Source organism: Cataglyphis hispanica, chromosome 21, assembly GCF_021464435.1.
Source record: "Cataglyphis hispanica isolate Lineage 1 chromosome 21, ULB_Chis1_1.0, whole genome shotgun sequence".
NCBI classification, from domain to species: domain Eukaryota; kingdom Metazoa; phylum Arthropoda; class Insecta; order Hymenoptera; family Formicidae; genus Cataglyphis; species Cataglyphis hispanica.
Window position 1 is genome coordinate 3556607 of NC_065974.1, and position 22389 is coordinate 3578995.

The window sequence follows — 22389 nt, forward strand, 5'->3', positions numbered from 1 at the left end:
TCAAGATGAGTACTTTCCGGGATGAACGATCGGTGAAATCTGTTACTTTTCGCTAAGTCAAAGAATGTTTTGTACCTCCTCTGTCAGCGTCCGGCGATCCGTTCTCCGGATCATTTCCGGCCGTGTCCTCCCTCTTGACGCCGGTGACGCCGTCCTCCAACTGACAGCAGTCCATAATTAAGTTTTCGTATTCTCGGCCGCTATCGGAAAGACAAGTGCGATAAAATATTTGAGATTAAAACGAATTCATCGATGCTCACTGTTTTATCTAGTAACTCACCTTATGACATAATTGACGCAAATGATATTTTGCTCCTCGGCATTCTTCGAATTACACACGACGGTGGCGCACGTCTGCAACCACGTGTATCCACCGCTCTTGTTCATCATTCGATAGTAATGCGTTAGTACTTGCCCTTTATGGATCACTAAAATCAATCATAGCTAAATGTTTTCTAAAGATTTCGCGATCTATCATACTGAAATATATTGATAAAAGACATGTGATTATGAATACAAAATAAATTCTCTTATTTCTAAACTTTTCTTTATATTTCTTCGAAAATACATACATATAATTAATGTCGAAGTTACCGTTTGTACGATGATGAAAAAAAAGATAAGCATTTTAAATATTGCGAATACTGATTAATCGTTCATTTATTCGGGGTATATGTTCGATTCCACCTCTGTATAATGCTCTTAGAAGTGTGCAGCATCTGTAGCCTTCATCTCGCAAGAGATAAATCATTCGTCGTTAAGAAATTTTTTTTTTTTTTTGTTTAGCTGATCGGGACACAAGCTGTGATTATCCACGATTCTTTATAATTGTCTTTGACTTTGACAATGCGCTCGTTTCTACGTCGAAAAATATCTTGTCGTTGTTCAAAGGATCGAAATGCCAAAGCCACGTCGCGAATATTTTTTTTCTCGTAGAAATTCCAATATTCCCATATTAAAGTATCTCATTATCGTGTCTCGGAGACGAGATCGATTAAACAGCGACATTTTACAAAGAGTCGCGCGGTAGTTATTTACGCGTATTGTTTACCGAATGATCATCAATGAGAAATCCCCGGCTACGCGGCTAACAATCTCTGATCTGTGAAACGTTCAAATACAAACAGATACGTACTTACTAAATCTGCAAGCGGTCGCGCGCAGTCGAAAAGACCAACGTATTAATACTTTTCTCTCTTCCCGGACAGCTTTGTCACCCCGTCGCGCTCTTTCACCGAAGTATTTTCCTAGAACAATAGGAGCAAGAAATTCTGCGTGGCACATCTATCGACCTTGTTTGTTAAAAACGTAGGTTTATGAATAACACGTTACGGATTTTAGTGTCGTTAATTGTTTTCCGGGTACAGACTGCGCAGCAAAAAAATAGAATCGTATTTATCCTTACGTTGTGAGAGTAAAAAATCTATTTCATTACGGTTAATTAAAATAATTAATTAATTTGTATTTCCTAAATTTATTTAGCGTTCTGACATATATTTTTTTTTTACGTTAATTATAGTATAAAGAGATTTCTCGATTTTTGCGCGACGGAATTTTAATTTACGTTCTCGATCCTTTGTACATCTTTGTTACGATACGCTTTGTCCAATTCGCTATTTTTTACAAATTTTGCAGCTTATTTTGCGTCGAAGATCTTGCAGCTGATCATCTCTTTCTTTTAGCTGTTCTTGTTTAATCTTTATATTTTGCTTTATTTATTATTTATTGGCTCTCATCCTCCTCTTTCGAAATTTTCATTCGAGCATACTATTTTAATTTTATTCACATTAATCGGCAGGAAAAAATAGCCACATCGTCGTGTTGATGGGGAAACTGACTAAAAGTTATTCCAATGATCATTTCGATATTAGTAATATGACTATGGAGATATATATGTATATATAATTGACAAGGAGCCGATGGTAATTGACATTCGCAAGTTCGTTGATGCACGCAATTATCGTTTGAAGGATGAATTTTTTTTGGAACACACACGTGTGATACATTCTTTCGAACATTACACAGGGAAAACATTAGGGAGCGCGAATAAAGAGTCCCTCGTGTGATTTTACGCGATCGTGCAAACGGTACTCAGCGACTTTATTACGAGCGAAGATTGATAATGACGGATATATAATTCATGATGGCTCTATATATATATATAATATACTCACGATCTATGTGAGACTTTCGCAAGCGATTCGCGTCCTCGCCGTGACAAAGCGTGTAGAGATTCTTCCCTGTTAATTCGTCGGCCGTGTAGTCCAACAATTCGGAAACCCTGAGGACACGAATTGCAAAAAATCCTATTATAAAACGGGCCCATTTATAATCTTATCTGTTTTACTATCTCTCTTTCTCTCTCTTTATACAGGGTGGGTCCAAATATTCTAGATTTTGAGATTTTATAAAAAATTTAATAGAAAATAATTCTTAACAAAAAGTTTCCTAGTTTCTATAAACATAAAAATGCTTTTATAAAGTTAGTGCCCAAAAACATCACACAAGGACTCACTTTATATATGAAGAAAAAAAACTGAAATAAGAAAAAATAGAATAATATTTCTTATATATTTGTTAAAAAAAAAGAGAGAGGGGAACAGTCGCCCCAAGTGCTTCGCGTCTCTACCTAGATCATGCAAGATACTTACTTTGGTTCGCAGTGCGCTATCCGAAAGTCGAAATTGATCCGTGTGACGAACATGTCGGTCTCGAGACGAATTTCGTGTACACTCGGCGGTGGAAGCGCGATGGCAAGCCCGACCATGCCCATCAAGGGTGGCGCGGACTTTCTCGTATGGCTAAATACGAACTGCGGCCTCAAACGACACAGCAACAATACGACCTGCGTGTGTGCGTGCGCGTGTAAAATTATATTTTAGTAACCGTCTTATGTCAAACGGTGCTAAGATTAAGCATGGGTGAAAACGATCAAATGTATTGAAATTTTATTACGCGCGAATATATTTTTTATACTCACCCGATAACCCGACGACTTGAAATGACACCCCCTCTTCGTCAGAGTGGATTTCATCCTGACGCAAAACGCTCGATCGTACCCCTTATAAAGTCCAGTCGGCGATAGCGACATTACCGAGGACACTGAGGATACAGGAGGGAATTGAGCCTTCACACGAAATAATTACGCCGAATATCTATTATATTGTGTGTTTACTGATAAAATGCGCGCATTCGTACGATGACGCGGAGAGTTACCGTCGGGATTTGCGGTGGAGGACGAACCGTGATCTTCGGACGCGCCGCTACTTGGCGAGGCTAGACCGGAGTTCGATGAATGAGGTCCCGAGGTGCTCGTCGAAGACGCGAGTCCTAGACCAAGTTGCTCGGCGACCTCGGCGTGATCTTGCTGATGGACGTAATCGAAAACGCTCGACCCCGTCATTTCTACCTGAAATTAAGCAACGGTCTTCTTCTTGTCATGATAGGACATTAGTTTTTTGTTTTTTTTTTTTTTTTTCGTTTCGAGAATAAACGCTCTGGTGGAGACAGAATTATATCGTGCCTCAGGCAGACGGCTTTCTTATACGCGCTTCGCTATACGAAAGAATTTCGGTTCCGGCGTCGCGCCCGAGACAGGGGGGTACGTAGGGGATGCCCCTCGCGAAGAAGCGCCGGGGAAGCCGACCGCGGCCGCGGCAGCCATGTTTGTGCCAACGTCGGCTTTCCGTCGGTTTTCCGAATCCCCGAAACACCCTATTGATTGCCCCACGAGCTTCGCAGGAACCCGAGAGCTCTAGTACACCGGTCACCTCCCGTACCACCTCGCTCGCTCGCTCGCTCTACCCCCGCGCCGCTTCTACTCCCTTTCCTCCCTTTCCCCGTCCACCATCACGCTCGCGGCATTAGGAATGGCGAACACGCCGCCGTGCAGAGGCTACGTGAGCCGCATGCGACCACCTCTTCCACCCGCCGCCATCCCACTTCATCAACCTTTACTCCTGTCTATGTCATCCTTCTGACCTTCTTGCTCAGCCAGTATCGGCTGCCATCTTCCTTCATCTCCTTCTTCCACCTCTTTCGCTACCTCTGCCACCATCGCCACCACCACTACCAGCATCACCACTACCTTCAACGTATCAACCTCCTTCTCTTCCGTCAACTTTTTCCCTCTCCCCCTCCACTACACACCTCTATACCTTTCTACTATCTCTGGCCTTCCGGCCTGATGGTACACGTTGCATTCGTACACGCTGGCGCTTGCTTTTTATTCGCTTTCGCTTTCTCGTTATCGTTATCACTTTTCTCCCGCGTACCCCTAACCCACGCGTCCGTCCCCATCTCACCCCCCTCCCCCCATTCCGGCTTCATCGATATTTCAGGCTACAACGAGCCACGCTTACCTGTGAGAGGCCAAGATATATCGAAACGGTCTCGGATATGTACAGGAATCTGCCATCAGCCGCGACAGCCATCGCGAAGCCGTCCAGGGACTAGCGACAGAAAATACGAGACACTTGAGGAACTCCGCATCGAATATTGCCGGATACGTTTTTTCGAACATTTATATAGTTTATATAGTCTATCGAATGTCGATAGTTTCCGAATTACATTTTGTATATGTTTAATATATGCTTCAAATATATATATTTAAATTTGTGCTCAATAGATTCATATACATAATAATTTATTAGATTAGAAAATTTAATAGAGAAAAGACATCAATACTGACATTTTCTTTTTTGGTTCTAGCCTTCCGCTTGAAAGTAAAAAAAATTTATATATTTACATAATTTTATTAGAGATTCTCTCATATTATATCAGAGTTTAGATAATATCGCTTCAAAATTATTTTTAAACAATAGTCCTTTTTAAAAATGCTTGAAAATTGAAATCTGCAAAATTGACCCCTACATCTAATATAACTATTGAAAGCTACAGAAACTAATAAAAATTAGGGAAAAAATATATAAAAACAGAGATAAAACAAATTTAGAATTATGTAGATTAACGTAATATTGTTGACAAGAAAAATGCTTCATTATCATTATTAAATTTAAATTATGTAATTCCAAAGAAAAGAAATTATAAATTTCAATAATTCTCGATTCAATAATCTGATTTAACATAACGAGCACGAAATACGGCGTCTCATAAAAACTTTTGATATGTAAATAAATTTATTACACGGAGTGTCAATTCATATCAATTCTGATAAAGGACAATATTTGATTGCTGACAAAAAAAATATATCAATTTTGGAAGATTTTTATGTCGATTTTGATATCTTTTCTCTATATTTCAAATATATTTGCTCGCGATGTAATGATATTTAAAAACAGAATATTAAAATCTTGAGAATATTTAATTCATTGAATGCATTATCACTCTTATCGTTTGCGGCGTGACAAGAAAATAAACTTACCTGTAATATGTGGGTACCTTGATGAATTTCAAAATGATCTATTGCTGCGTTTGACGATGATCTGACTCGATTAGCACCTGCGAATGAAAATTTTATTAATGCACGACACACCGCGTGCAAGATATTAATCGATGTACGAATAAGTTTTTCTATTATTTTCAACTAAAATGTGAATTTCTTACAATAGCGTTTCACGGACAGTGTAATAAAGTTTGTACATTTAATCGATACAATTAACGCGTTTAATTTGATTTGATGCGATATTATTCACCATCGTGCTCGGAGATTTGAAACTTCTTTAGACAAGCGTCAGGTGACGCAATGCTGAATAGTTACGACCAACTGGCGTACGCTTATCGAGAAAGGTATTCACGATTGATCAGCGATACGTGACTCACACGCGATGCGTGTACGCGCCGCGCCGAATTCGACCCCTTTTGCGCCTTCTTTTCTCCCCTCGTTTAACAAACAAGACGCAGGCTACTTCTTACCGTAATAATAATCCTACGCTCCCCAGCAGCCCCGTAATGAAAGACTTAGAAGACTCGATCAAACTTGGCGCGCGAACCGCTTAATCTCGTAAGTCCATCGGGATGAGAGACGGAATGGCTCGACTCGTCGGGCTGACCCTAGCAGTTCGGGTTTTCGGTCAACAAGGTAATGCCGATATTTCCTACCGTATATATAAGGCTGGCCGGACTCTGGGTCTAATCTAACTGGATTTCGTCTCGACGAATGCCTTTGTTCTCCTAATCATAATGCCCCTTTCGCCAACGCGAATCCTCGTGTACTCAAAAGCCCAGTCTTCTCTAGGAATATGAAAAATTGATGGTTTTTGGAATTTTCTTTGAAAAATATTTAAAATTGATCTTTTTAGCGTTTTACATATGTTATTATCGATGTTTAAACAACCGCCAGGATTTAAAAATCTTGGATATTTATCTTTTTTTTTTTGTTCAATACGAGTTTCTACACGTAGCATGTTTAAAAATGCATGCTTCGACGGTGTAACATGCTGCTCTTCATATAATTATTTGAAATGAAAAAACTTGGTTTAACTTGAAATAAAACTTTCTAGTTTTATTCCATAGAATATTTTTGGAATAGTGCACCTTCATGAAAAATAATAAGGTAGTGTCATTTTAAAATTAGATACTTCAATTTTGCTGAAATTTTTTCATTTCTTGAAGGTCAGAAAAATATTAAATATTATTTTAAAAAATTCTAATTAGATTCTTTATTTCAAAAATATCTACGATATTAATATTAATATTATTCCATATTACATGAGGAGCAGCATGTCAAATCTCATTTTGAAACACGTTACGCGCAGATTAAACAAAAAACATTAAACTCATATTAAAAAAAAAAAAAAAATAGATATCCAAGATTTAAAAGTACTAATATATTGTTTAAACTTTGATAAATATATATATATAAAACAGCAAAAAAATCAGTTTCAAATATTCTTCAAAAAAAATTCCTAAAAATCATCAATTTTTCATATTGCTAAAGTAGATCGGGTTTTTAATCATTTGGAATAGTACTCAATATATATTTTTTTCACGTTCTACCAAAGTGTTCCATCTTTTGATCGAAGGTGGATTTAGCACCTCGATCAACCCTCGCGTCCACCATTTATCACAATATTTTGATAAATATAACTTGACCGCGCGTATTTGCTTTTAGGCAGGCTAGAAAAATATCCGTGCGCGATATTTCTGGACAAATATCACGTAATTGCCCCCATCCCGTCGATCGATTATTCTCGCCGAATACCTCGCGAATCAACCGGTCTCTCTCGAAATCTCGAATCATTTTACTCGGTTAAGTCGAGAAGCCTCGTACCCTGTCCCTGACACATGCGGCGTACTGAATAGAAGAGGGGCGGCACTGGATTTAGTTTGACAAGGAGTTGCGGCAGCGATGCGCGGCTCCTAACTCAATTTCGTTAGTTTAGTTACATTGGCGGTTGGTAACGCGAGGCCTTGCGCGCGTACAGGGGGTTGTCGTGATTAGATTTTCATGCGGATAGTGGTAGACGCGAGAGAGAGAGAGAGAGAGAGAGAGAGAGAGAGAGAGAGAGAGAGACGTACCTATACCTAAGCCTTTATATACGTACCCGCGTACGTGCGAAACCTCTCTCTAACGTTTTTCGCGACCCTCCCGCACTGTAAATATTAACTCAACCAGCACCCACCCTTGTGCACTCCGAAAATATGCGACGGCTACGAAGCAAGTAAGGCTTTCCCGACAATGCTGTCTTTACGATTTCTCTTCGCGGGGGGAAAAGGATTTTTTTCGTATCGAATAGACGAGGTTGTATTTATTCTACGATTTTCGATCAATAATAAGTCTGATCCTTCCCTAAAAAAAAAAAATTGATTTGACCCATATATAAAGTCCACGAAATATATAAAGCTACGAGGAAGTAAGATTTCCTGTCAATGCTGTCTTAACAATTTCCCTTCGGGGGCTGCATTTATTCTTCGCGATCTCCGATCAATAATAAGTCTGTTTCTTCTAAAAAAAAAAAATCGATTTGATCCGTAAATAAAGGCCGTGAAATACACAAAGCCATGATAGAGCGAAAGTGCACTAAAGTAAGCCAGTAGCTCTACTCCCTTTTCGCCAAATGAAGCACGAAAATGAAAGAGGCCCGCGGCGATCTTATCGCTCGATGATTGCCGACAATTCTCTATTACTATGTATCTCTAGAAATCTCTCGCCGGCTGCATGGTCACTGGAATTATAAAGGATATCTGAAAGTTCGATCTATCGCCGGCGAGGCTGCGCGTGCTTCCTTAAAGAAACAACTGTCCAATCTTCGTTCGATATAATCCTAATAGTTCTCTCTCGTTTCGTATTACTATCAAAGTATTTCATTCGTAGTTGCGAAAAACGCGATATAAAAGACGAGATAGGCGAAAAAATTCCTCTCATCCACAAGGCACATTCGTACAAAATCGAATGACGGCAAGTGACGCGAGACAGGACGCGTCGATTCTGTCTGACAACAGAGGAGACACGTGTCTGTCAAAAAGAGGTCGTTCGGAGACAGATCGAGTATTCGCTGACTTTGACACGATTATAACGCGGTTACTTCCCTCATTTTTGCTTCAATTTTTATTTCTTCTTTAATTTATATATATATATTTAACTTGTGTAATATATTAAATTATCGATATATAAAGTATATGTGTCGAAAAGTGTCAAGTATACATGTATTAGTCGTACGATAAAAAATATTGTGTGTGACGATACATTTCGCGCGTGTCCGCCGCAATACCAATCTACTCCACTGCAGACGACGCGAGCGTAAAGGAATTATAACGCGGCTGACTTCCTCTCTTATTCTTATCCCTGGAGAGAAAGTTAGGTTCACGGAATATGGGTCCTGATCCCCCCCTATTAACAGTCTGGATGACTCCCCCTTTTCGAAGGTTAAACGCTGATCCATCAAGAGACATCATCGGCAGATATATCTTCATCGAGGCGACTACTCGGATTATACATATGTCTATCGTAATAAATTAAAACAAAATGTTTCCCGTTCGAGATTGCGATACTCGAACGGCGCTTAAATAGATAGATGACAGAATCAATGAAGAATTTCTCTCGCGTTATATATTCGCTGAATTATATATGCTGAATAATAATTCGATCGCAAATTCAATATGCAAGACAGGGATCAGGATCCATGATTTTTTTTTCTCGTCGATTAAATAATGTGGATGTTGCGCGAATCGCGACTCGTTACTTTATCTTACCTTTGACAGATTTGCTGGGCGGTGGACCGTCGCGGGACCACGGCGGATCGCCGTGACTGGAGAAATCGCGGAGTTTGAGATACGAGATCGTTAGTCTTATTATGGAGGCTTTATCCAGCTGGGAGGTAATGGCCGCTGGTAGAGGAAGCATTTTCGCGAGCTCGTAGAACTCAAAGTTCTCTTTACCCCGCCGCGACCTCGCCGCGTCCCGGCTCTTCTCCTTGCGCAACTCCAAGATGCTGTAAATTCAAACACACACGCACAACGGTTACAGGCGACGAAAACACAAATGCATTTCTTACGGACGGATTACAAAATTAAAACGTTATCATATGATGGATGGCGGTTCACCATGTGAGCATACAGAGTAGTCCCCAGAGAGAGAGAAAAATAATTCCGAATATAAACGAATGCTGCTCGATTAGAATTGCTAGCACGAGTTATGAGCTCTACGGTATAGCTCAGCTGTTTTCATTCGACTCGGGACTATCGATTAAAGTGTTAACGGTTCGATAAATATTCCGACACTTATGGATTCGGGGTGATAAGTTGGTCATAGAGAGAAAGACGGCGATCGGCCCGCAAATTCGCTCCATACTTCCTATGTGTGACGCGTTCCTTTTAAGGGATCTTTGCGCACGTGTCGTATCGCGACGTGTGTCTCCCTTAATGGCGAAGTGTACATCGGGGAAGGGTGGGAGTTATTTCGCGCAAATGCGTATAGTGTACATACGGCAACGAAGCTGAAATTATGCGGTCGCGCAAATAGGTATAAAGGTGAAGAGGCGTGGCGATAGTGTGTGTCGTGGTGTGCTACCGGCATACATTATTCAAAAGCGCTATGAAGCCCGTGTTTACTGACAAGCCGGCGAATGTATCCGCGAGAGAGTACATCGATGTAACGTCGTAACCACGCCCCAGTCGACCGGCCCCTCGCTACCGGTTTTACATTTAAAACTGTAAACCACCGGCCAATGAAACGGCCGGAGTTTTCACGAAATCTGTGTGCACTTCTTGGTAAAGCTTGGTCATTAACCTCTAGCGTATGCGAATCGCTCCTATCTTGTATGCCACGCAAATGGATCCGCGTTAAACGCTTCTTCCAAGAATGTGCACAAAAATTTTATTCAAAATGTTTTTACTGTACAATATTTACTATAACAAAAACTATCAAAATTTAAAGAAAAATGTTTTATGTCAACATCAAACATGTTTCGTACGTTTATATTGTTTGAAAAATCAAATAAATAAATCCGGATTATGAAAACAGTTAAAGTATCACAAAATAATATATAATTTTTGACGTTTTCGTAAAAGAAAATAATTATAGTTATTATTTTTCCTAATTTATGACAAAAACTTTTGAATGCCTCCTGTCAAGAAACAGATAATATTTTTCTACATTTTTTATTAAATAACTTCTAAACGATTAAATAAATCTAAATCAAGTTTTGCAAATATTAGAATTTTCTTAATATATGTAAAAAAATTTATTTCATTAGCATTGCCTTTTCCTTGTCAAATTTGTTAAATGCTTGTTAGGTGCTACAATACGCGATTTTCCATAAGAATCATATATAGGATCTTTAAACTTAAATAATTTCCAAATCGTTACAAGAATTATGTACAGATATTCAAAAGAAATAACAGAACAGTCTACGAAATTTTCATACTTTTGTCAATATTTATATCGACATATGACACATACATCCTTAAATTGTGATAGCAATATTTTTTTTCATTGTCACTTATGTACGTATCGCGAGTGCGCTTGAGATTCAAGCGCTTTGTTTTTCTCTCATTTCGAACGGCGATTAACTCTTTTTATTCGCGAGAGCACTTTGGTAAACCGAAAAATGGGCAACCGCGCGCGAAATCTGTCCCCAGGAAGGCATCAGAGTTAAGAGTTTAGCCCATTAACTAACTTCCGTCGTTCTTCGATGGGGACCGCAGGCTTGGCGGAAGCGTCCGTGTCGTGATCCGGAGCCGAAATGATTCGAAACGCGATGGGATTTTTATTCGTTCGCTATTGCGTTTAACGGCTGTAAAACACCGGTGTACTTTCCCTACCTATCCGAGCTTGTCTCTCCCTCGCGCGAGAGATGCGCCAACATGATGGTAACCCATTATGACCATTCTCGGCTGCGAACAGGGATCGGAAGTCGTAAAAACGGAAGGAAAGGGAGGAGAGAGAGAGAGAGAGAGAGAGAGAGAAGGAGAGAGAGCATCCCTCCCTCGATAGTATAAGCTGCCACACTGTGTCACAGAATCTTGTTTCGACATTTCACAGGCATCCTGCGACATCAACCCCCTGCCCTCGGTAAAGTTTCGTTTACAGGCAGACTTTCGTTTTCGTCCCAAAGGGATAATGACAGATTCTTCCCTTTTCCGTGGCCGCGATCATTCTCAACGAATAGACTATGTAGTGTACACTTTGCATTCTTTTTATTTGTCATATCGCGATCATTTGTTTCGGCCGTATCAAACATACACACACACACACACACACACAACTCTTTTAATATTAATATAATATATTTAAGTGAGAAAATTAGATGCTTATCTCTAACAAAAATACGGCTGTCTGTCACAGGAACGCGGGCGAAATCGACAAAACGATTAAAAGCCGAACATCTCTCCGTCGATGATTGGCAAAGATAAAAAATACAAGAAACGAAGGGCGGCAGCTTCCTTTGACCGCGCCGAATCTATCCCCCAAGAGAAACGGAACTCTGGAAAAGCTAAACCTAAGCACACGGCCGCCCTTCGTCCGTTCAGGCAGGCTTCGCGCGGTGAAGCGTCTGCAGACGTGTGAAAATAAAATTACGCCCAACTTTCGGTCAAATTGGTTGGAATTGGGCGGCGGCGGTGGCGGCGGCGAGGGCTCGCGAGTCCCGAAAGTCCCGCGGGACCGGAGATAGTGGTCCCTCCCGACACGCAACCATCGCCGGGTATATCCTTAGCGATCCTCGAGAAAAGGCCACCGAGAGCATCGCTAACGCTTAGCCTTCTCGTCCTCTCCTTCCTTCTCTCAAAGTGCTGCCCATCAATAATTCAGCAGAGAGCTATGACGAGCTCTCTCGCCCCCTCGGATATCCGCGACAACCCTCCGTTTCTTCGTTCTTCGCGGATTCGAATCGTCGAGTCGCCACCACCACTCGTGGTACGAGAAATGGCAGCTGCGCCGTAATAATCGGCCAGATTACCGTGCGGATAACATCGTTTCCCTATGCCGATGGAATTCGTGCCGATGGAAAGCTCTCGCGAACTCGATACATGTGCGGCAGATCGCTCAGCACTATCTCTTTTTCATTTATATTCTTTTAATATGACAGAGAGTTTATCTACTCAAATTTTGTAAGAAAGTTATCTGAGCATTTCCTGATCTTCCTATTTTCGTCAAAAAGTACAGAGATAAAGAGAATATTTTAGAGACTTCTTTGGTGCAACTTTCTAAAATAAATTTTTCTAATGTTTTTCACTCTGTACGAAAGAAAAACTCGGAGACATTTAAGTTTGAAGTAATAGACTTGCAAATGTATTGAAAAAAAATAAATAATAATTTTTATAAAATAAACTAAAAATTTAAACAAAAAATATATATTGCATATATTTAATATTTTGTTAAGATATTAAATATATATAAACAGAGATAAATATATATTTATAATATATTTTAAACACATAATTCATTTAACTTGCCGATTATTTTTAATATAAAAGCAAAATCATCAGAGAGGATTTTAAAAAAAATTTTCCGAGTCCCATTAAAAATTCCTGATTTTTCCAAGTATAAAAGAAATCCATGATAATTCCATATTTTCATTTTTCCAAATTTTTCCAGAGAAAAGACAATCCGTACAAATGAATCTTTGAAAACAGAACCCTTCATGATTGATGACACTGATGTGTAATATATGATTTCATTAAATGGCAATGAATTTCTCCAAAAAATGTGTGAAAAGTATCAGTTTCTTACGATATATTTATTACGCCTTACAGTTAATAAATACAGTTAATAAGAGATAGAGAAAGGGAGAGAGAGAGAGAGAGAGATTGCAATACCTATATCATTTGTATCTATCTCTTTCAGATCTTTTTACATCGTGATTTTATTTCTCACAATCTCATAGATAGAAAATAGTCAGGAAAATAATTTTTCCAAAATATTGAATATTCATCTGCTATGAGAATTGTTAATTCGCGCAAAATGTTTTTTCAGCACTACAAAAAAATTACAGTACGTAATTCTGTATATATGAGAAAATTCCTCGACAATGGTCTCCGAATTTTCCTGAATATGATTTCTTAGACAGGAGAACCGAGAAGTGAGAACGATATTGGCAACCGTAGAAATTATAATGCGCGTCGTAACGCGGGCTCATCGACTAATTCAATTAAACGATTCATTTGCCGGTCCCAAGCACCACCTGAGGGTATGTCCCGTTCCGTCTGTATTTCCGCGTCTGTGTGTTCCCGCGTCTACGTGTACGTGAGCGCGAGGAGGAGAGAACGTGAGTCGGAAAAGGACCTTCCAACCTACTCCCCGGAGAGCCGTAGCCTCGCGCAACAATACAATGCTCCTAATGTTACGGCTTCAGTTTCGACATAATTTTCTTTCGCGGCCCCGCCGGGCCCGAGGGTGGCTATCGGATGCCCGGGCTTTTGTAGCGTTTCGGCGAAAAATGTCATTTCCGCTGACCGTCCGATAACAAGGAGCGAGGAATAAGTTTTACGCGCGCCGCGCGCCGCGATTAGATTTCGGGACCGGGGCGTCGTAAACTTCAGCCTTGGTGCGACAAAAGTAGGATAGAGTTGGAGGAGGAGGGCTCTCTTTTTCGATAGCAATAGCGACGCTTTATTTCGCAAACTTTCCAATTCGTCCGATATATAGTCAATTTCGAAGAAATGGACGATGACGATAGAGAATGGACGGTGCGATTTGGCAAACTCTTTCGCAAAAGCCGTTGGAAAAGTATTGCGAGCCGCTTGTCTTTCGCCGCTTATGTTTTTATCCGATGTCATGAATTATTCACGATACATCCCTCGCTTCTAGTGGACCATAGTCCGCGATTTCATTCATGATGCAACGCCTGAATCATGCCGAGTTTTATAAGCGAGTGCGAAGGAGATAATGTCGCGTGTGTAAATTCGCGCTGTATTGCGCAATTACGCATAGGATGAGGTTTAGGACGCATTGACGTTGAATACAACAATGAACAGAAGGGAAAAATTGCGTTTAAGCCACTTTTACAGTCGTATCACAATTTTCGAGATCCGCGCGCCCGTCTGTTGATATAATTATTATTTTTTAGCGAGATTATTTTATCATTATAATGCTGAAATAAAGAGAGAGAGAGAGAGAGAGAGAGAGAATATTACATAAAATTAGGCCGCGTGCTTATTATGCTTTAGTGTTCTAATATTCATTGTGATATGACAGACAAGGCGAGACACAAGAGAGGAAATGCTTTTCACAGAACAGGGCGGGATCTGAATGGAAGCGGATGAAACAAAAAGAAAGGAAAAAAATAAAGATAACGCTGGGAGCACTATAAAGCATCCCGCTGCATCCGCGGACGTAAATCACGACGCATGCATACATGCATGCATACACATCTACAATAAAACGGAGGGTGAAGGGGAGGAGGGCGGGAGGGTTGAAGAAAGAGAGGGTAAAAAAATAAAAACGAGCGAAGAAAGAGTCGCAATGCCCGCGACAGCGAGAGGGCGAGAAGAGAGAGAGAGAGAGAGAGAAAGAGAGAAACAAAAATTGAGGGAAAGAGAGAAAGAGAGAGACGGAGATAGTGGATAGATAGAGAGACGAAGGGAAGTTGGCTCCTGATGACGCGCAGATAAGGGAGGGCTTAAAGTCTACGTGATGAGCTTCCCGATGCGGAGGAGCGGAGGTCGAGCCTGAGAACTTTCGGTAAATGCACTTGTAAGAGCTGTTTCTTCTTTCCTTAACATTTTGGACGCGAACTCTCCCTCGATATCAAGTCTGGTTTACAGCGCGAAGTGCGGTTTGCCTTTTCGTCTCTGTTTTGCCTTGCGCCTCTCTAATATCCGTAAATAAAATAAGATTCACCAAAAGGATTTCTCTCACTCTTCGTTATTATCATTACGATCGGATAAATAGGAGAGATCGAAAAGAATCTGATAGAGCGTTCATTACGAATATCTTATGTATTAATAATATTATTAATATAATATTATCAAAATAATGTATAAATATGTATTATTAATACAATGTATTATTAAATTCTTTGCGCAAAAGAAAACAATTCCATCAGTTTAATAATACTTTAAAAATTATAATAAAATTATAAAAAGCTATTAAAAAAAAAGAGCCAGCTAATTTCACACAATTGAAAAAGAAATTTGAAATAATATAATAATGCAAATTTAAAAAAGTGATGTCAACGAGAATAAAAAATATATGTATAGGAAAGTATACATATATTAGACATAATATACAAATAATATATTGACATTTTTAAATTCCTTTTTTTTTTGGTAAAAAAATTCGTTTAGTAATATTCTATAATAATTATATAACAATTAAATATATAATAAAAAAAATTTTTTAAAATGTTATATGTAAAAAAGGAAGCAACAGCTCAACTTTAAAATATAAATAATAAACTTTATAATATAAAAATTTTATAATATAAATATGTTTTTATAATATGTTATTATAATATATATAATACTATGAGAAGATCAGATTGATAGAGATATGAACGTCCACTGAAAAGTTAAGCAGTCAGCTAACAGAGAAAGCAAGGGGTTTCGAAAGGCCTCACGTCCGTGGCTCGCATCCGGATGCGCTTGGTGTCTTAACTTCCGGGAACGTGAGCCCGTGGCGCGACACGGTCTCATCGCCAAAGTCAGATATACGAATCCGCGGTCACTGATCTCCGGGTCGAAGTTAATTGCGACTTTCTGACGCTGTTGTACGTTATATTTTCCATTCTGAATAATTAATTGTCTGCGATATCACGCATCGTCGATTAAAAGAAAAGTCCTTTACAAGATTTTATTCGCACGTTAATCGTTAAAAAAAAATTATCAAATGGAATTTTGTAACTAATTGATCAAACGTACAATAAATTGCCAAAATAAAATATATTTTGTCAATAATAAAAAAATGATATAAAATATACTAGTAGAGAGTTTTTTTTCGCATCGCGACGATTAAGACCAAGTCGAATCGCATCAGCGCGATTGGTTCGTTACCGGCGCGATCGGAAAATCGGTCGGAAAATCAAAATAGAGGTATATATTGGAAGGGAGATAAGGGCGACAAGCCAAAGGTAACATTTGACGGCTCCCCCGGTTGCCCCGTCAGCATCAGCGTTCCTCCGATATCGCATCGGGTTTACGGCCGCGGCGTGACGTACTCGTCTACCCCCATTGGTTTACCACCCTCGCGCCTTATACCTACCTACCTACCTACCGCCACCCATCACCATTCCCATTATCCACTCACTGTGACAGAGCTCTCTTGGGACCGTACCCTGCGCTATACGGGCGGCCCTTTCATCCGATTTCCAAGGGCCGCGGAAATTCTCGATATCAACCGCTTCTCGTCGTACCTGCGTCGTAATTTGTCGAACGGGACATGATTACGATCAAGAGAAGCATAAATAATACATGATGCACCGAGATTAAGAGTATCTCTTAAACGCCCTCTCGGGGTGCGTTCTCAGGGGTAGGTCGAAAATTAAATCCTATCGCGCGCAAAGTATTTCGAATTATCTTTCAAATGAGACACACCTGGATCGTGTTTGTGCGATCGATTTCATCCCCCATCTAATATCTCGAGACGTAGCTCTATGAACAATTATTTTTGCTCGTCTTCTAAGACAAGTTTAGAATATAAGAAAAACATATATCCCAATATGCATCAATTTTATCTTATCTTCCGAGCGATGCAGGCCAAAACTTATTTTTGGAAATTCAGATATGTCATTTTTGAGGATTATAAACTGCAATTTGAAAAATAAGATATCGCGTTTACATGTCGCGTTTAAAAGAAAGAAATTTACAAGAACTTCTTCGACGATCGATCAACTAATTGAAAATGATCGATCAACAGATCCGCGAAATTTCGAGCGGATGAATTTTCTATACACGTGGTAGTTAAATGTCAAAACTGAGAAACTTTCGTGGCGGATCGCCGGGTCGATCGCCGTCCAAGATGCAGCAATGACGTTAATGATAACTATATATAAGCGTACGTAATTAGAGAAATAAGTATAAGAGAAACAACATGCCCTGGCTCGAGGAGAGGACCCTGACTCTGTTTGTACGGGACACAGAGGTCCGCCGGTACGAACCAGGAGTGCGTGAACGCGGGGTTGATGTTGAGCGCCCCAGCGGCCCCCTGATGGGGTCCGCCGACACCGACACCGACCCCGACCGGGCTTTGACGTTGAAAGCCCCCGTAATCCATGGCCACCTGATACGGCAACATTTTCTTCAGAGACCGAGAGTGTCACTTATCTTTCCGCACTTGTTAAAGGAACCGTCTGTCAATCGGCGTCGTCTCGCCCGCGCACTGTTCACCCGCGTGCCACGCGATGCACAAACCGGCACTCGAATCGGCATCCGTGCACGGAAACGATCATCATCGTCGTCATCGCCGTCGGCGCTACTTTGAATCGCCCGCGACGCGTCTGTCAAATCCCGGAGGGGGTGTGGGTGTGCGCGTGTGATTGAGAGGGTGACGGGAAGCGCCGACCGAGCTTCGAACCAACGACCGTCCCGGCCGTTCGTGACCGTGCGAGCGACTAGATGGGACTGTACCGTCCACGAGACGTCGCCGGCGCACAGAGAGAGGAACGCCGGAGGAACGAAGGAGAGTCGGGAGAGTACGTGAATAACGGGAGCGTGCGCCGAATAACGGGCGGAGTTATCCCGCCCACGAAACGCCCTGCCCGACGAACGATACTGCTGGATACTGGCTTCCTGGCGAGATGCGCGTCCGCCCACCATCCTGTCTTATTTCGTCGACGTCGTCGTCGTCGGCTTCGTCGTCGTCGTCGTCATCGTCTTCGGCTTCGTCGTCGTCGCGGTTGTGGTGTTTCACTCCGCTCCGAGAGACGACGTTGTTTCTCTCTCTCTCTTTTTCCCTCTATTTCTCTCTTTCTTTCCTTCTTTCGTGCTATGCAACGCGATGCGATGCAACCTCGTTCCTCTTCATCGAGTATGACAAGATTCCTCGTGCGATTTTCATTTCTGTACTTTTCCCAGTCGAGACCGTGATTGTTAACATAGTATTATATTTATGTCGTTAATATAATAGCAGGTGATAAATTCGCAGTGATAAATTATTTTTTTAACGTGCATGTGTATGTGTATGTATGATAAAAATAATTTTAATTTCTTTAGGGATGAATTCATTAAAGTTGTAAACAATTATTTTATCTGTTTTTTAAATTATATTTATTCAAAATATATTTATAATTATTAAATAAAACAGAAAAAATTGAATAATATTTAAAATTTATGAAAAAATAATGCACACATATATGGCCATTGTGCGTTAAGATTAACTATTCGTGAATGTATACATATGTGTCAATATCCTTGAAGAAATTAAAAATTTATATATCAAACTAAATGTACGTGAGCGTGCCGAGTAATATTCGCCATGATGTCGGCATTATCGGGAATGTCTAGCAAACCATTCGTGCTTATGTCAAGAACTTTCACAGCCTCTGATCGCGATATCCGTGATGTATCAATTTTTTACGTACATATACACACATGATTTTATGTAATCTGTTTACTACATAGGAACATTTAATATTTATCTTGTAATTATAAAACAAGAGACGAAAAAATCATAGGATTATATCTTTAAAAATCTTCTATATTTTTTCACTATCTAATTCTTGCAAGGAAAGAAATTTGGTGCGATTAATACTCGGTAGAAATTTCACGAAGAGATTTGAGAGTAAACTAACTTAGGAGAGAACGCTAATATTAATGATAGAGAGGGTATACCCGAGCAGTTAATTACGCGAACAAACTCCAAGGACAATCTCTGTAGTTTCGATGCATCTATTGATCGCAGATACGGTCTCCCATGTACGTGTAATCTTAACGCGAATCAGTCCTACAAGCCCTATTCCATGCCTAGGAATTAGTTCTAGCATCTCTTCAAATAGATTTTCTTCAAAGATCGGATTGATAACATTTGGTAGAAAGGAGTGCTGTCAATATATATAAGCCGGATTGTCTTTATACCCAACTACTAAGGATATTTATTACTTAATTTCGTATTTTTATAAATATCGTATATTTGTAAATTTTAATTATATATGTGTTATTGAATTTTTAATAATATTTTTATACGTGGAATGTCAAGCATAATTAATTATCCAAAAATATAATTTAACATGAAAGTATTCCATGTAGTTTCTTGATATGATACTCGTGATTATCTAATTATATTAAGAGAAATAAATGCACGTGTATTCGAATAATGTCCGAGATAAAAATAAAAATACTCGATTTTACATATAATTTTAATCGTAAAAGACTATAATATAATTTTGATAATCATTATTTTTTACATAAAATTATTCATCTTATTAAAAGAAAACTTATTTGAATATATGTACGTGTGTATATTTTATAATTAATTTTAAATAAATTACAGAAAAGAAAAAATTAAAAAAATAAAAATATAAAATTAAAGTCAAAAAATGATGAAAACTGCGATCTCCGGAGAGCTGTTCATCCCTTTCGTTAATGTTTTAGGATTACAATAGTTTTCTAACTACGTCTAAAAGATACGCAAAGAGCTTTGAGGAGGCTAATTCTTTTGTACTTAATTTGTTTTTTTTTTTTTAACTCAAATCGTTTATATGCGGTAAAAATGTAGGCGGTTGTTCGCATTTCTAGACTTAGGCGACGAGAATCTAGCTTGATACGAGACGATCGAAGCCTAGCACGGGAAACGACGCATCGGCATTACTAGATACGACGAACGCAATGCTCGCGCGCTGCGTGTATATACTTAGCATGCATCCCCGATACGAAGGATTCCTTATTGTATCGTTGCACGTGAGCGTAATGCACAAATATGAACTTGGCTGCGGGCTCGTTTCTACCGAGAGAGCGCCTCGCGGTGATAACTCCGTTCTCATAATCATACATATGGATGTCCTGTGCTACTGGTTGCGCGTTCTTTCGATGGCTAATGTACCTATTATACATACCATGCATACACGTTACGCTTTTTTGTCTAAATCACAAATTAAATAAAATTATATCCGCTCTAATTTCTTTTTATTCTTGCAAGTCACTTAATTAATGATTTGCGCAGAAAAATGATATAATATTATGGAAGTGCATACTGAATCAGGAAGTGATTTTCTTGGATTACGTCGAATTATCGATGGTTGGTTTTACATGATATATCGCAGCTAACGATCACGTTCGCGCGTTATCGGATCGCGCAATTTCCTCGTTGCAGGTGGAGGTCTACATAGCTCTCGGTCGCATTAACTCGTTGGTTAATCGCCTGCTTCTTCAATCGGATAATACCGCCTTTATATAACGATCCGTATCTAACCCTTTTCCGGGACAATGTATCAGTGCGGACATAAACGTCGGCCGTCGGGTAAAGAAGGGCCCCATAAAAGCCGCCCCCCGTCCTCCCCCGCTATCCGCGGACGCGATAAGAGCTATCTCCATTCTCTAATTGAAAGTTAATTGGTCCACCCGTTAGTTAGTTAGTCGTACCGAAAACCCCGGCCGCCCTTCGCTTTCCGGATCGTCTCCCGCCGTCTCTCGGCTCGGGGCGGCAATTTAGGAACACTGTACCGACAATAACGAGACCCTATCTTATGGCGTTACCGCCGAGCACTGCCACCGATTCGGGTACACGTATTACCTACGGTGTTACGTGCGCGCCAAAGTCCTCCCACGTGTCCGTAATAAACTGGCCCGGCGCCTCTCTCCGTGTCGTAATCGAGAATTTCCGACAAACACGTACAGAACGCACGTATATCTGAGACAGAAAGATTACGATCAAGGCCTTCTAAGAGAGCGAGCAGCCACTCGCCCCGGTTGCACGTATCCTCTCTAAGTAGTTGCGCGTGTTGTTGAGCTACTTAGTTGTGGATACTTATTTACAGTCCGGTAGACCGGAAGGGTGATATCGCGGCGTAACGTAAAGCGAAACGACTGTCGTTTGTGCATCGACAAGCGGGACAAATCGCGGGATTATATCTTTGAAAAAACGAGAAACTGTAAAAATACATGAAATATTAAACGAGAATATACAGGGTGTTTCAGGTCAGGTTAGAGAAACTTGAGGATTTTATAGGGAATCGAATTTGGAACAAAAAAGTTTCATAGGTCCGGAAACGCTCCGTTAAAAAGTTATAACTAATAAACATTAGCTTATTTGTCGAGCTAAACTGATTCTGAATGTTCATGTTAGAAATGTAAACAAAAGTGCCTATGTGATCTACGAACGCTATAAATGTATGTAGTGTTTACATAAAGACGTTCGAAAGTTTGTTTTCACAATTCCTGCTTTTTTCGTTGTTTTGAGCTTATTTTCTTTTGAACGTCTTATCAGAATTACATAAATGAAAATAATGTAATTTAATTTGTTATTTAATTACATATTAGATTTATTTCATTACTTTTTTCAAATAAATAAAAGATTATTTTAAAAAATCATCAAATAAACATGATTTCTTGACGTTTAATAGTTATAACTTTTTAACGAAGCGTTTCCGGACCTATGTTTACAAGAACTTTTTTGTTCCAAATTCAATTTCCTATAAGATCCTGAAGTTTCTCTAACCTGGCCTAAAACATCCTGATATATATATGATACAGAAAATTGCTGAACGATCGAGTATTCGAAACGCGAAAAAAAGATTCCTTTCCTTGACAGATAGGCGAGATATATCGAGCAGCGACGTCTCGAGATCGCGAAAAGGCAAGCAGGATATTTGCCCACGGGGCACGAGATATCTAAGGGGTACGAGGGTTAACGTGTATAAGCGTATGCGGCTCCTGTAATTTTTCAAATTGCACCGCTGTCATTCAACCCTCCGACCTTCGGACTCACAAGCGGAAACGCATCGTTCTCTCTCTCTCTCTCTCCTTTTTTCCACTGCTGTCATCCCTCCCGTCTTTCTCCAACCCCCTCCGTCCGCCTTCTCTCTCGTCTTCGCCTCTCGTGCCAAATTCTCCCTCCGC

At 40.0% G+C, this 22389-nt stretch overlaps 1 protein-coding gene across 1 annotated transcript in view; it reads right to left on the reverse strand.

Moving 5' to 3' along the window:
* The window catches only part of LOC126857505 (uncharacterized), a 127131-nt gene that overhangs the window by 4583 nt on the left and 100159 nt on the right, over window positions 1-22389 (reverse strand). Inside the window, exons 26-34 of the mRNA XM_050606973.1 lie at window positions 9154-9392; window positions 5384-5460; window positions 4362-4451; window positions 3217-3409; window positions 2981-3102; window positions 2652-2845; window positions 2175-2281; window positions 281-428; window positions 76-200 (exon numbers count right to left, since the gene is read on the reverse strand). Of these exons, the coding sequence (XP_050462930.1) occupies window positions 76-200; window positions 281-428; window positions 2175-2281; window positions 2652-2845; window positions 2981-3102; window positions 3217-3409; window positions 4362-4451; window positions 5384-5460; window positions 9154-9392 (1295 nt within the window). The remainder of the gene's footprint in view (window positions 1-75; window positions 201-280; window positions 429-2174; window positions 2282-2651; window positions 2846-2980; window positions 3103-3216; window positions 3410-4361; window positions 4452-5383; window positions 5461-9153; window positions 9393-22389) is intronic.